At 46.7% G+C, this 14,947-nt stretch overlaps 1 protein-coding gene across 3 annotated transcripts; it reads right to left on the bottom strand.

Annotated features, from left to right (window-relative positions):
- Positions 1 to 1,113: 1,113 nt before the first annotated feature.
- SRSF4 (serine and arginine rich splicing factor 4) lies at positions 1,114 to 14,266 on the bottom strand. 3 transcript variants are annotated; one of them, XM_056332546.1, is made up of 7 exons: positions 14,112 to 14,262; positions 8,231 to 8,335; positions 6,680 to 6,822; positions 5,693 to 5,805; positions 3,706 to 3,920; positions 2,735 to 2,818; positions 1,114 to 2,555 (listed from the first exon to the last, which is right to left on the bottom strand). In XM_056332546.1, exons 1-7 carry the CDS (start codon positions 14,216 to 14,218, stop codon positions 1,772 to 1,774), a joined length of 1,551 nt encoding a protein of 516 aa, XP_056188521.1. In that variant the 5' UTR covers positions 14,219 to 14,262; the 3' UTR covers positions 1,114 to 1,771. The 3 variants fall into 3 exon arrangements, with proteins under 3 accessions (XP_056188521.1, XP_056188522.1, XP_056188523.1); XM_056332547.1 differs by lacking the exon at positions 8,231 to 8,335 and having other exon boundaries at positions 14,112 to 14,266; XM_056332548.1 differs by lacking the exons at positions 8,231 to 8,335; positions 14,112 to 14,262 and adding an exon at positions 6,128 to 6,374 and having other exon boundaries at positions 6,680 to 6,753.
- Between the last annotated feature and the right edge of the window lie 681 nt (positions 14,267 to 14,947).

The raw sequence follows: 14,947 nt of genomic DNA, 5'->3' as shown, positions 1-14,947 counted from the left end.
ATAAAAGTTCCCCCCAAGCAAAGGTGTTTTATTAGGAGGAAACACTCCTGGAAAATATGCTGAGAAGAGACAAGCTGAGTGAGGCTCCAGCCTCAGCTCCAAATTGCTCTGGGTGTGACTAGAGAAGCTGGACTGGGAAAGTGAGTGCTAGGGAATTTCAGCTAGATGACAGAGCCCGTCTGGACACTGAATCCAGAGCAAACAAGGTTTCTGTACAGCAGCTCCCTTCCAGGAAAGGGCCACACACAAAGTGAACCTTCAATCCATGGCTGGAAATCTCCAAGCTACCATTCCCCTGCATTTTTGGGGGACATTAGGACAAACACTGGCTGCTGCACAGTGCCCAGAGCAAAGGCTGGTTCACGCTATCGGAGTCAACATCCCCATCCCACCTGGCTCAAACTAACGCCTTCCCTTTGGAAGTTCGTGGTTCATGACTGAAATCCCAAACTCGCAATCAAGAATCATGAAATCAAAGAAGAACCAGAAGTAAACAGCTGGGGTAGCTTTGTGTTCTCCTGCTGAGCGTGCTACCTTGCCTGGCACCGCTAAAAGCATCGTGCTTCTTTGCCCTTCATTTCGCACAGGTGCAGTAAGAAAGGCCAACTGTGTGAATGAAGAAACAGAACTAATGATCTACAGAACAAAGCAAAGAGCAGAAAAACACACTTTCCACGCCAGCCACGCTTCCCTCCAGCACAGCTGTACAAAGCCTAAAACATTGTGGGACAAGCAATGATCTCAGTTGACTTGAGTCGAGCGAGTTAAGCGGGTGACAAATTTTCTTCCCTGTATTATGGAAGCTGAAGCTCACTCCATTTCATTTATTAGACAGTGGAAAACAGGCTTGTCACCTTCATTATTGCTTCTGGTTCATTTTCCTGTATTCTTCTTACTGCAACATTAAAGCTCCAAACAACACCTATGTGTTTCTGGAGGAACAAGTTATTTTAACTGGACTGTATTAAAGTGTCATGACAGCACTTAATATTAAAGTGGCTTTCTAAACCAAGATCCCATTCTCTGTGAGTAACTCTTCTGCAAATTCTAGTTTACACCAATGGATATCAAACACTGACAGTCACGACACAACTTCATGTAACCACCACCAAATGTCATCAAGCAAAAATAGTCTTTATTCAAATTTCATGGAAACAGGAATCACTGTACTTTGCAAGACAGGGAAAAATAAAATAAAAAAATTTAATATAAAACAAGGATATTGTCACAATACCAGAATATGGAACTATACTTCTTTTCCCTATGGATTACTGCAAGTACCTATATTTTTTTTCCTTTTGACTGTGCTATTCACAACTCTGTAAGTCAAAAAAATATGAAACAAAAGTAGTATGAAACTTAAGACTTAGCACTTCCACTAAATGGCATACATCAAAGGGCATCAATTCAAGGGCAAAGACTGTTGAAGCCATCATACCTACCCTATCAGTCATCACTGCAAATCTCATAAACCCACCAAGGTGCAGTGCTCGTTCTCTGCAAGGCTCTTCCCGGAAAACAGGGCAATTTTGGTGCTCTAGGAAGAGTTATATTTAAAGAGAACCTTTCTATAGGATAGAAAATGAGCTGAACAACCTTGCACCAGAGAGCATGGCAGGGAGGGAGCACTGCAGTTAATAATGACAGACAGACCATCAGGTTGTTAAAAATATACAGCATTGACATGTTTTCTACTTCAATCACTTGTGCTACAACTACTAAACATGTACAAAAGACTTTTCCAACCATTCCAAGTGCAGTTGCAGCAAGGTTAGGATCTGGAGCGAGACCTTGACCGCGACTGGGAGTGTGACCTAGAGGCAGACCTAGATCTAGACTTGGACCGGGACCTAGGCTTTGAAACGGATTTAGACCTGGAACGAGAATCCGATTTGACATTTGGTTTTGACTTGGAAATCGACCTAGACCTGGAGCGAGACACCCGACATGCAGCTGCATCCTCACCCTCACCTTTTGCCTCCTTTTTGTCAGAATCTGATTTTAGATGCTCCTTGTCTTTGGAGGCTGACCTGGACCGCTCGTGGCTGTCCTTCCTTTTCTTCTTGCTACTTGGTTTGCTGTCTCGCTTGCTGCGCCTCTTGCTTTTCTCACTCTTGCTGTGGCTCCTGCTCCTACTTCTGCTGTCATCCCTGCTTCTCTTCCTACTTTTCCTTTTATCCTTACTGTGGCTCCTGCTCCTGCTCTCATCCCTGCTCTTGCTCCTGCTTCTAGCCTTGCTAATGCTCTTCTCCCTGTCTTTGCTTCTGCTCTTCTCCTTGCTCCTACTCCTCATGCTCTCCCTCATGTCTCCCCTGTCCTTACTCCCACTCCTGCTCCTACTCTTTTCCTTGCTGTGGCTCCTGCTCTTTGCTTTCTCATCACTGTTATGGAGAGCGCCCTCAGATTTATCTTTACTTTTGTTTCGGGATTTCTCTGCACTCCTGCTGCGGCTCCTACTTTTATCCTCTTTACTTGGAGTCCTGCTTTTCTCTTTTTGGCTTCTGCTATGGCTCTTGCTTCGACTACGGCTCTTGCTTCTGGAACGGGACACAGACCTGGAAGCGCAAAGACAACAGACAGCTCCACTTCAGCGCGGCTTGGATTTGATTAGCACTTCAAGTGGCGTGCATAATAGGTAGGGAAAAGAAAAACAAACAGTGCTCCTGCTGCAAGTTTAGGATGATTCTTCCCATTTAAGTGGGTAGCCCCCATTTCTTCCAACACAAAGACATACCTGGATCTTGATCTACTCTTGGAGCGACTACTACTGGCGCTGCGGCTCCTGCTTTTATGAGAATGTCTGCTTCGAGAGCGAGACCTGGAACAAAAAAAAAAAAATCAATCAGCTTAACATTAGCACATGCCCATGGAGAGCTTGTGATCCCCAGTTCCCTGTGGGCAAAACCCGTAGCATTAAGGCACCTTTCAAGCAGCCGAATGGTGAGACGTTACCCGATAGTTACAGGCTTAAATTAAGAGTAACCTTCTCCCCACTGCTCACCCCCTGCTGCCATGTCTGGAAGAGAGCAGGGTGGCTACCCCAAAGAAAATATGCAACCTTATTTAAAATAAGGAAGTGAGAATCACTTTCCCAGTCAAGGCAGAGTGAATACAGTGAGACACGAGGATAAAGCTTTGATTTCATAAGCAAGCTGTTCTATGGACGGTAGAAGCTTGCCTGAGTTTTCTTGCAACACGTTCTACCCCAGAATGGAAAGGGGAAAATACATGGTGTTGTGTGTTGAAGCAGTTCTCTTGATCATAGAATAAAAGCAGCAAATCTCTAAGAAACAGGGAATGGGTGGGGGTTTCCAAGCTGAGAAAGAACTGTTAGTCCTGGTGCTTACAGCAGAACACAGTGTTCAGAGCTGAAGTGTCAAAGGCACCTTCTGTTTCATTCTGCATGCGCAGCTCCACCTGCCACGCAGCCTTCTCCTGCAAGACAGCAAGGACTACGGACTTGGTGTAGCTGGGGAAGAATGGCAGCACGCTGCCAGGTGTTTAGCTAGCAGATACACACGTTCACCAAGGAAGATAGCTCTGAACAGAGGCCTCATTCCCCTTGGTTACTTGCAGGTAACCAATTCATTCTCAAGAACTAGATGTACTGAGAACTCTGAATGCTTCCAGGGTGTTTTGGAACCTGCTGTATATTCATGTAATTGCAGCTAGACTCGGCCTGAGCTACGTTATAAAGAGACATACCTCGAATGGCTTCGGCTTCTAGAGTAAGAGCGGCGCCGTCTCGATCCAGGTCTGTCTTCCACTAATCTAATCTTTCTGCCATTTACTTCTGTCCCGTCCAGCTTTTCAAGGGCTCTTTTCATGTCAGAATAGGATTTGAACTCAATCACACCTTCATTTTTCCTTCCTTTGTGTGCATCTGCATATGTCACTTCCCCTGCCTGACGCATATAATCCTAGAGGAAGAGGACAGAATAACCATTCCCTCGAATCCAGAGCCAGGCTTCCAGGCTGACTCTGTTCATTTCTGCAACAACGCTCACTTAGCCTCTTCTACTCACATGGATGTCAGCAAGGGTTTTAACCAAAGAGCATTCGCAGTGCTAACGGCAAGGTTTCTGAACAAGCCAAATAACACGCTATGATTTCACAGTTTGTGTGATTAGAACCAAAGCAGTGTTGGTAGTTCTGAGCCAAATGTTAATTTAAGGTCTCTCATCTCGAGTCCAATATGGAATATGCTCTGGACTAAGGTAAGTTTCAAATTACGAAAGTGATTAAAGAAAGAAAATTATCGCTCTCTAAATCATGTTTTCAAAGGTAACTTGGGAAAGATGACAAATTTAAAGGTCGAATATGAAGAGGCAAGAAGACTACAGACAAGCAGACTTCCCTTTGTCTTCCACCTAGGTAACATCTCTCATTCTGCAGGAAGAAACCCCCCCACAAGTAAAAGCTCAATTCATTTTCCCCACTTCATGCTCCCTGGCTTCTCTGTTTCGATTACTAAATGCCTGTTTATCAGGGAGGGCCGTCCTGCCCTGCTCTGAGTAAGCCACCAGACAGGGTCATCTTTCAGCCACTGCAGACGTGGGCTGCAATGGAAATGGGGCACAGAACCCCAGTTCAGTCTGTTTTCAACCCAGCTACTCCCACCTTAAGTACACTGAAATGAAAGCTATTCAAAAGAAGCAATGCATCCAGTAGAGGATTAATCATGCCATGCTCTACTTACAATTTTTAATACCAGAAGCAAAGACAAGCTACTGATGCTGTGAAGCGTTAACAACAAAAGACATTTGAAGAATCTCGGTACGTACCTGAACTAGTGTTACATATTCAATTACAGACCAGTTTCTACTACGTCAAAGTTTGTTTAGAACAAATTTTACACATCCTTAAAAGAGAACCATAAAAGAATGCATTCCTGTAAGAACAAATGTTTTTAACCATTGCTGCTAAGTTTGACAAGAAAACACTATCTTTCTGCACCTACTGTTGAAATTCTGCTCCCTGTCCTGCCTCCTCCATCCATGACGCAGACAACCACGAGCCAACACTCCACCTCCAGCGTACTCAGAGGTGCTGTGGGTACACAGCATTACCCAGCACCTCTGCTGCTGAGAATCACCTTTCACTCCTTTGGACTTAGGAAAACACCAGCTTTTGGCAGAGGTTTTGTATGATTGCTCATTCTGGGAGCGTCCTTTCCCTGAAACTCTCTTTAAAACAGCTTTATGTGGTGTGGAAATTCTTAACAGAGACTGTGCAAGAATGATGCTATCATTTCCAAATAGCTCTAGCACCTTACAAGTTGATGAGTAAAATCCAAAGTGTCAAGGGTGAACTCCTCAATCTCTCGTGAATCCTACCACTGGCATGATTAAAGCGTGTTTTGACAGGGCTTAAAGATAAGATAAAACACATCTGTACGTGATGCTGGTTTGTGTTAAGGAAAAAAGTTAACCTCCTACAGCCCAGTGACACCAAGCCTGCAGGTGCAACACCCAGCGTCACATTAATGATTTCACATATGCAAATACATTTCTATATTGATTTAAGTGTGTATCACTTCCAAAATCTACTTGTATGCACACGAGCACACAGACTTACTAATAAGTAGGAGTAAAGAACATGGGTGCATGCCAGTTTTCCTTGTTGAAATGGAAGCTAACTTTTTTACCCTTTGTGCTCTTTAATAGAGAGGGTAAAGAAAGGGGCCCCATACCTTAAGATCTTGCCAGCTGCAGCGGCTTGACAAATTTTCCACAATCAATCTGTATTCTGTACGGGTAGGAGGACCGTACTTATCTCTTCCGCTTCTTCTATAACCATATCCACCTTTAGGAGGTGACAAGCAGACAGCAGTACTTCAACTAGGGAAATGGAGCACTCACTCTACGTCCCGGACGAAAACTCTTCTGCCCCGTATGTTCACAAAACACATTAAAAATTCACCCACCCACTGGTCTAAATTCGATCCCCCTTGTATGAAATGTTACAAAGATCCAAAGCATTAAAAGATTTTTACTACAGGCACATAATTAAAACAATGCACATAATTATGATTACGCTATGATTAACATGCAATTAAATTTAAAGTTATTTTAAAAACAGTTTGAAAGAAGAAACCAAATTAAGCCAGTTTACTAATGTTACTTACGTTGCTTAAAGGCTTTCTGAATATCTGACATGAATAAAGCTTTTCAGGCACCTATTTCAGATTAATCTCATCTGTCTCTAACCCTTGGGATCCTCACCACCCAGGTCTAATGGGAAAAGGTTGCGGTCGTCACATGGCTTCCTTTTTTTTTGGTCAGCCAAGGGCCACAAAGGTCAAAGAGCCACTCATGGAAAGGTAACCCAGGGTCAGCAAATGGAACAGGCAGTCATCTTAGCCTCAAAGGACTCTTTTAATTAAAACATTGAGGTCTTTGTTAAATCTATGTTAAACATCACAGTGCAAATAAACCATTCAAATAGTTAAACAAAATGATAAAATAAAAATGGTACAAGAAATTGTGTTTATTAATTTATCAGTTAAAATAGTTTAATACAACAAACGTTAAATATTCAGATCAACAGTTACATTTACAGTTACACAACACTATTCACAACTTCATATAATTTTCTTTTTATATTACTCTTTAAAAAAATGAGCAAAAAATATTTTATTTAAAATAAGTCACAGATACAAATGCATGTTAGTGCTTACTGCGTCCAGAACCGTAACTGCTGTCACGACGTGGGCCTCTGGCATGCTCAACGATCACTCTCTCCCCACAAAGATCTTTACCATTTAGCTCATAAACAGCATCATCTGCATCTCGCAGATCATCAAACTCAACAAAGCCGTACCTAAAGAGATGGAGAGAAAAAGAATCACTCAGAACTGAACCAGAGGTATCTGCGCTCAAAGACAACTTGCGTTGCACAGATTTCTGCGGAGCCCGAAGAGCGTGCTGCACGGTCCCTCAGACCAACATCGGCGGCAGCCTCCTGAAGGCCACCTAAGGGTTCAAGGCCACGAGCACTACCCCTGCCACAAGCCCACTAAATATCATGCTGTGCTGCACCATATTCAATAAATAATTCCATAAATTTGCTCAACGGCAGTGAGGCTGAACTGGCATTTGACAGATAGTGCAGTATATATGTTCCACAGATCAGGATTTATCCTGAGTTTTTAAAAGCCCCGGGTTCATTCCTGGTCCTATCAGGAAGCGATCTTAATTCCTGCTCTTCAAATGGCAATATGCGTTCATCTCTGCAAACACAAGTGGTCTGTATATGCTGCGTGAAAGGTCCAACAAGACAGAAAATACAAAGGCAGGTCAGGAAAAGGGATTTTGTTTTAACCAGACTAATTCTACTCTTGACTATGGACAGTACTGATGGTCTGGGTAAGAAAAGCCATGTGCTCATGTAACAGGACAGATCTTCCACCTGCTGAAATACCCGCAGCTTCCCATGTACTGCTGAGAAAGTGTTTTCTGCCCACTATATTTCCAATATCCTAGCATCTCAGAGAGCATGGCAAGTCCAAACCTTGTCGAGGGACTCAAATCCAGCAACAGTAACGCGGAACAAGTTCCCTGGGCAAAAGAGGAATCCACCTGCAGCCAAGAGGGCTTGCAAGGGCAGCACAGGGTGCAGGTCCAGAGAAGAACGAAGTTTTGTGTTTGAAAACATCTGCTGCACTAGCCTTGCTCAAGATTTGTTAGTCCTGAGCAGATCAAGTGCAAGAAGGATACAAATTGGAAAAAAAAAAAAAATGTTCATTTGAATGTTGAAATGAAATATTTCGGCATTGATTTCTCATTATCAAAACCAAACACAATACAGAGACAAAACTTACAGACCACTGCTTGCCTGAAAAGGTAAAAGCCAGTGTTTTCAGTTTATCGTCAGAGGTGCCACAGGCATCAGTGCCAATGTCAAGCTGCTGCAAGTGCCTAATCCCTGTCGGCTAGAGATCCCAAAAGGCCAAGCACAGGGTTTTAAAATAATTTCTTACAGCTGGTGCTCAGAGACAGGCTGGTGACTTGCTTACAGTTGCAGAGCAAATGCACAGCTTCAGTGCTCTGAAGCAAAACTCAAGCCTGCAATTTCTAACCAGACAAGAGTTAAACACCTATTTAAAAACTAACATTGTGTGGACACCCGTTATCCCAACGGGTCAGGGGAAGAGAACAAAAAACATCAGAGTGCTGTCTACCGGAGTTCAGAGACTACCTGCAGTTGAAATCACTTCTCCTTCAGTTACCTGCCAAGACCGGATCCAGGCTCCAAAGTCGCCCAAGCAACAGCTGAGGATGCTGCAGCCCTTTGTGCAACTGAGAGTCTCTTTTGGCTGCAACTTCTCCGGCTGCTGTAGGAAAACATGTAATCCTGAGCTCAGGTCTTAGCAAGCCACAGGGCAAAATTTTTGTGACTGCTGGTGTTTTAAGTAATCCAGAAAAACAACCCCCTGACAGAAAAACACTGGCCTCCTCCTCTTTTAAGTCACTTTGTTTTTAAGCTTTCTCACTACCTCCCCCAACCATGGCACTACCAGCAGCTACAGTTTTGCTGCATAATGGTACCCGTAATAATGAAACACTGAAAAATGACTCCAAACACCACAAATAAGGTGGCTGCTTTCACATGCAAGTGCCGTAGTTTCATGGAAGAAACAAGCGTCATTGATTTATAACAACTGAAACCATTATAAAACCATTCAAATTGCAACTTTCCTCCCTTTAGTTCCAAAAATAGAGCAAGTGAGCGCCAACGTTTAAACGAGATCTCGCCTTAATAGCAATTACTTACACAGTGAAGTGCCTGCTGGTAAACACCAGCACTTTCGAGACAATAAATGCACAGACATTTGAGGCTAGAATAACACAGGAATATCTGAATTCAATCAGAGCACAGCACTGAATTTGTTCTTCCCAGAAGTGCACCCAGAAGTTGCTTGGGGGGGCACTCGGACACCCGGACCACGCATGAGACAAGAGGCAGCACTTCCAGCACTCGCGGTCTGACACCAGCTCCTCCACCTGGCCTCCCACGGGAATCTGCTCCCAAGATGGTCCTACATCAACAGGACTTTATCTGGCCAAATGGTGATGGAAAGCATTAACATTTTTTCTTCTCTTTGCTCATTCCAAAAGGGAAGGCTTATCATTGACCCTGTGCTGTTCTTCTTTTTCATCTGGGAACACACAGAATGCAAGTAGCTCTAGAATAAGACATTACTCTGATGGAAAAAGAAAAAGCAAAAGTTAAAAAAAGAATTAGAAATTTCTTCTTGTAAGACAAACAAGCAAGCTCATACAAACCTTGAGATTACTTGCATTTAAAGAACATTAGAAACCATAGTCCACACCACTCACAAATGAAAGTAATACTGATCCACCTGTTAAATATGTATAATATTGCAGTGTGATCTAAAAACACGAATCAAGAACCTTCAGAAGCACAGTTTTACACCACAGAAAGCCACAACTGCTGACACAGCCTTAACTACAGCAATCTGAACCTGCTGTTATATGACAGCAGTGCAAGTAAATCTTCTCTTAAATGCCTACTATTACTATTTCATACGTGGCATAAAACTACTTACTAAAAACGTCAATGCAATTTACTTCAGCTAACGTGAAGCTATGCCATTTTCTGTTCATGTACCAAAAAAGGAAAAAACTACAGGAGTCTGTCCTCATCCCAAGCAATTCCAGTAGACCAAACATCCTAAAAGGTGGGTTTTTTTGGTTTTTAAAGGAAAGGAAAAACGTCATTTTCTGAAATTGCTTAATACCTGAAATAAAAGGCAGACCCTCATCTTTCTCCTTTCAGCTGCTCCTCCACTGCACTGCTTTCAAAGCCTGCTGGTTCCACACCCTCTTCTCTATGCCAGCCCACCAGGACCAGCACAAAGCCCACAAGCTCACCTCTATAGTATTCCCCAGGTGACAATTTTTTCCCACTATTGACTAACGGCTGGTGCTGGAGATGCGGTGGAGTCCAAGAGCACGAGTCCCATGGGCCGAGAAGGACCTCAAAGCTGCTGTCCCTACCCTTTGCAGCACAAGAAATCCATAAAGTTTAGATGAGTGGCAACCTGCCTGAGCTTGACCTGTGGCTGCAGTGCCAGTTCAGCCACTGCTTTACAGGTTCCCAGCAAAGAGAGACATGCCCAACTCTCACCATGCTCTTCTCTCAGCAAATCAAGCTGATGGTTTGGCAGCTTTCTAAGAACAGAATCACAGAACGGTTTGGGTTGCAAGGGGCCTTAAAGACCATTCAGTTCCAACTCCCTGCCCTGGGCAGGGACACCTCCTGCTAGCCCAGGTTGCTCCAAGCCCTGTCCAGCCTGGCCTTGGACACTACCAGGGATAGTGCACCCACAGCTGCTCTGGGCAACTTCTTCCAGTGCCTCACCACTTTCTGAATTTTATATTACACAATTGCTTCATATGGACAGATGCTCCCAAAATGAGCACATTGCACCTCCACCATTCCTCCTGCATCTCTGGATGAGCGAGGTCGGGGCAAGCAGGCATCAACATGAGCAGCAGCAGAGGAGGAAGCCCATGAAAAAGCGATTCCTGGCTCCGGTTTTATTTGGAATAAAGAATGCAATGCGTCCAACCCTAAAAAACACTCCTGAAAGTTAACTTGTAGGTGGCTCGCAGTCCACTCGGGCTGCTTGCTGGAGCCATACGCTCGCCCGTGCTGTAGCCAGGAAGGGGAACAGCAGAGGCACGGGCAGCACTCTGCCTGCCAGTCCTGCTTGGAGGCGGCTACAGCCAGGAGCAAGGCGTTATTAAAGAAAAGCATCTTCAGACTGCTTGAAACAAAACACTCATTTAATGAGTCACTGAAGTTACAACCTCAAAAAATACTTGAATTTCAAGATTTAAACTACTTAAATGTAAGATTTGGTAGTGATTCTTCTAAGTTTCTGCACTAATGACAAACATTGATGAGAATCTCTGCTCTTCCAGCATGACTGGACACCTTAAAACAAAAAGAAATTAGAATCTCACCTTACTCACCCCAATATTAGCAAAAGGGGAAAAAAATCCACTGGCATTAATTAATAGGTCACCTTACTGTCATCTAGGTGTACTGGGTATCATTATGTTGTGACACCAATTTGATTTTGTTTAATACCAATTACTCTAATTGAAGTTAATCAGCACTAAATATTTTGGTGGGGAGAGTACAAGGAAATCAAATTACTTCTCCTTGGGCAAATACAGACTTTGAGCCTAGTTAGATGGAAGAACTTAAGTCCAAAGCTTTTAGTTTTGATCTGTCTTCCTCAATCCACTGGAGAAGTTACATCCCTCTGTCTTGCAGGTATTTTATAAGGATGAAGCTGCAAATTCTCAAAAGCTGCTCAGGGTGACACAGGGCAGACAAGCACACAGGTAGAACTATTTTTTAACCTAGCGAGATTGCAGATTGTTGTCCCCATCCATGAAAGCTTTCAGATCTTACAGCTACTACAGCTAGCTTTCAGCATTTTTTTAGAAGGTAAAAAGCAGGCTGAAAAGTCCAAATTTCTGGTCGCTTAGTACATACACCACTGCCACACAGAGCTCCGGTTGTCAGTGCAGTTCTGAGTAGAAAAAAAGAATATGAAAACTATGAGCATACAATTAGGAATTGCAGCATTACTTTAAGCCTTCGAATTGCAAGCTTAAATTACAATTAGTGGCAAGCAAGACCCAGCTAAGCTTTTAGGACTCCACTGTATCACATTGCAGTTTCATCCTCCTGCTCAGGCATTTCAGTTTAACTGCTAAAATACCGAACCACTAATCTCCTGCCGGCTGAGCACCAAAGATAGCTCACAAATTTCCAGAAGGAACTGAAAGAATGTCTCAAGTCAAACACCGTGCAGTAATTTTTAATCGTTTGCTAAGCACTACTAAAAATAAGCCGTGGAGAAAGGATCAGAGAGCAAACAAAGCATGCCACAGTACCCTGAAGAAAAACAGTGTGAGGCTATCCCAAGTAGCGACACACAAAACCCGAGAGCTCAAGTCAGTTTTTGTCCAACCCTAATTTAACTACAAACCAACAGCTGTTGAAAGAACTGCAGAATATAAAACTAAAAAAGGAACAAAATTGTTGAGTTAATCCTAGAAATAGGGACTGAAGCCACTGCTGAAGCCATCTGCCACAGAAGCAGCAAACAGCAAGGTGGATGATAACTCAGTTAACATTAGGCTTCCTGTATTCCTTCCTTTATTGGCAACTTTTGAACTCTGTCTCCCCCAAGTGAAGTTCCAAAAAGGACTCTAGCTCTGGAATAAACTGCATACAGAGCGCCTGGATATTAGATCCAGGCAGACTGTGCCCTCCTCCCCTCTATACCTGTTACTGTTTGCACTTAAGATGCCACAAGTTTGGGCTACACAAGTGCACCTGTAAGTCAACTCCTGTGTCCACACCACCACCCCGCAGACAACTCCTGAATGCCAAGCTGGGATCATGGGGCTGGTCCTTGGCAGGTATTTTTCAATAAAGGCAAGGTGACAAGTCCATTAGCCACATCAGCCATGTAACTTGGCAGTTCTACATCTGCTAAAAAAGTTTGTCTGGTTTTTTTTTTCCCCCACCACATCTGTCCATAAGCCAGAAATGTTTAATTTGGAGGCTTATGCAGCAACAGGAAAACTGACAGGCACCCCCCCACACACACCCCCCAAAGCACTTTCAAGGGTTTACAGTGGGGTTGGAAAACAGAGCACACTGATATTCCAGTTACAGGCAACCTTCAATACCACCTGAAGCTGCGTTAATTAAAACACTGACATGTGCACAGTTGTTTGTTTTAGTAACGGATTTTATTCATCTTATAAACCTGTTATATGTCCACCTACCAGTACAACCAGCATTAAAACTTAACGTGCCTTTTTTGGTTTTATGCTCAGGGACTAACTTTTACGAGAAATGCCTCTTCTCCACTTCTAAAGTGAAGTTAATAGTTGGCTCGCCTAGCTAATAATAATAAAATCCATATTCCACTCAGCCTTCCTGAGCAAGACTTCAAGCTGGGTTTCTTGTAAAAAGTAAAGACGCCAACACTCGTGAAGCTTCAAGTGTTGGGGAAAAAAACCCACTAAAAATAGGAATTTGTTTTCTCTTGAAAAATCCACACTTGAATGTCTTGGGCAAGTCCTGGTGAAGCAGGAACCAAACCCTCGAGGTGCAGCAAGGGCTCAGCTGCTGGCACAGCACACAGGTCAGAACACATGCGGCACACCGGGGCGCTGGCTAGGCAGGCCCCCCCCCCGGCTGATGCCAGCACATGCCTCCCACCCTGGGGGGCTGAGAACAAACCTCTGCGGCTGCTACAGGGGCTGCAAGGCAGGGCCTCAGCCCCCCCAGAGGGTTGAGTTTGTTGGGTTTGGTTGTTTGGAGTTTTTTTGTTGGTTTTTTGGTTTTGGGGGTGGGGGGAGAGCAGGTGCTGGTGTCCCAGAGCATGCCTGGCTCAGCCCCGAGTGCTCACCCTGTGGTGTGGAGGGGCCTGGGGGAAGCCCTGTGGGACACCCCCTCCCCACAGAGGGGGGCAGGACACAGATGACCTTCCCCCTTCCCTCAGTAACTGAGGGAGGGGCCCAGCCGTCCTGCCCGCCCCCCCCCCCCCCAACTGCCATGGGAACCCAGGCGTCCTGCCCCTCCCCCGGGACCCCCCCATCCGGCCCCTCCTTGCCACAGAGGCCCAGGTGCACTGTCCCCCTTCCCGTTGCCATGGGAACCCAGGCGTCCTGCCCCCCCCCCCCCCCCCCGCCCCGCCGCCACAGGGACTCAGCCGCCCGGCCCCCCTTGCCACAGAGGCCCAGGCGTCCTGCCTCCCGGGACCCCGCCATCCGGCCTCCCCTTCCCCTCGGAGGCCCAGGCGTCATGTCCCCCCCGTTGCCATGGGGACCCAGGCGTCCTGCCCCCCTCCCCGCCACAGGAACCCCGGCGGCTTGCCGAACCCCTGGGGCTCAGCTGCCCGGCGGGAGCCCGGGCGGCCCGGCCGCCCCCCTACTCCCCAAGGGACCCCTGCGGCCTGCCCGCCTCTCACGGCCGCCGCCCGGGGCCGGGGCGGGCCGCGCTCCGCCGGCGGGGAACAGGAGGGCCGGGCCGGGCCGGGCCGCGCTCACCCGTTCTTGAGATCCACCTCCAGGATCTTGCCGTAGCCCTTGAAGAACCGCTCCACGTCCCGCTCCCGCGCCTGGTAGCTGAGGCGGCCGATGTAGACCCGCGGCATCGCGCCCGGCGGGGCCGGGGGGGGGGGGGGCGCGGCCCGGGGGGGGGGGCGGGGCTGCGGCGGCGGCGGAGCGCCCGCGCCAAGGGCGGGGCGAAGCGGCGGCGCGACGTCACGGCGCCGAGCGGGGAGGGGAGGGGGAGCGATAAAGGAGGGGGGAGGGAATACGTCACGCGAGGCCACGCCCCCTCCACCACACCTCCCCGCCTGGCCGCGCCGCTTTTAAAGGGGCCACGGCACTGTCGGGTGGACTTCTTCCCCCTTCCCCCGGTTTGTGGGGCTCCCACTTGCCTGTTATGCAGGGCTGGGGTCCTTCCCAGGGGTCTGGGGGTTATGGGGTTCCCCTCCCCATATATGGGGTGTGGCTGGGGGCTGCCTTCCCACGGGTCGGGGGCTTGTGGGGTCCCCCATTCCCCCCACAGCCCCACATGGTGTGCCAGGGTGCTGATGGGGTGCCCCCTTCCCCACACATGGGACACTGCTGGGCTCCTCCTCCCCCAAATGCAGGCAGGGATGGGGGTCCCCCACCCCCACAGCTCGGGGTTCTCAGGGGTCTCCCTGCGGTGACCCCCTCCCTGGGGACACCCCCACCCCGGCCCCACTTGCCCATCCCTCACTCCCACTGAGGAGCAACGACATCCCCCTTGCAGATCCCTAAAGGCCACTTTGGGGACTTATTTTTATCCTTTCAGTTGATACAGACACCTAAAGCACAGCAGACCCCAGCAGAGG

Source organism: Falco biarmicus, chromosome 3, assembly GCF_023638135.1.
Source record: "Falco biarmicus isolate bFalBia1 chromosome 3, bFalBia1.pri, whole genome shotgun sequence".
NCBI lineage: Eukaryota > Metazoa > Chordata > Aves > Falconiformes > Falconidae > Falco > Falco biarmicus.
Note: the sequence above shows the minus strand (reverse complement) of the source record. Positions and strands in the feature narration are given on the sequence as shown.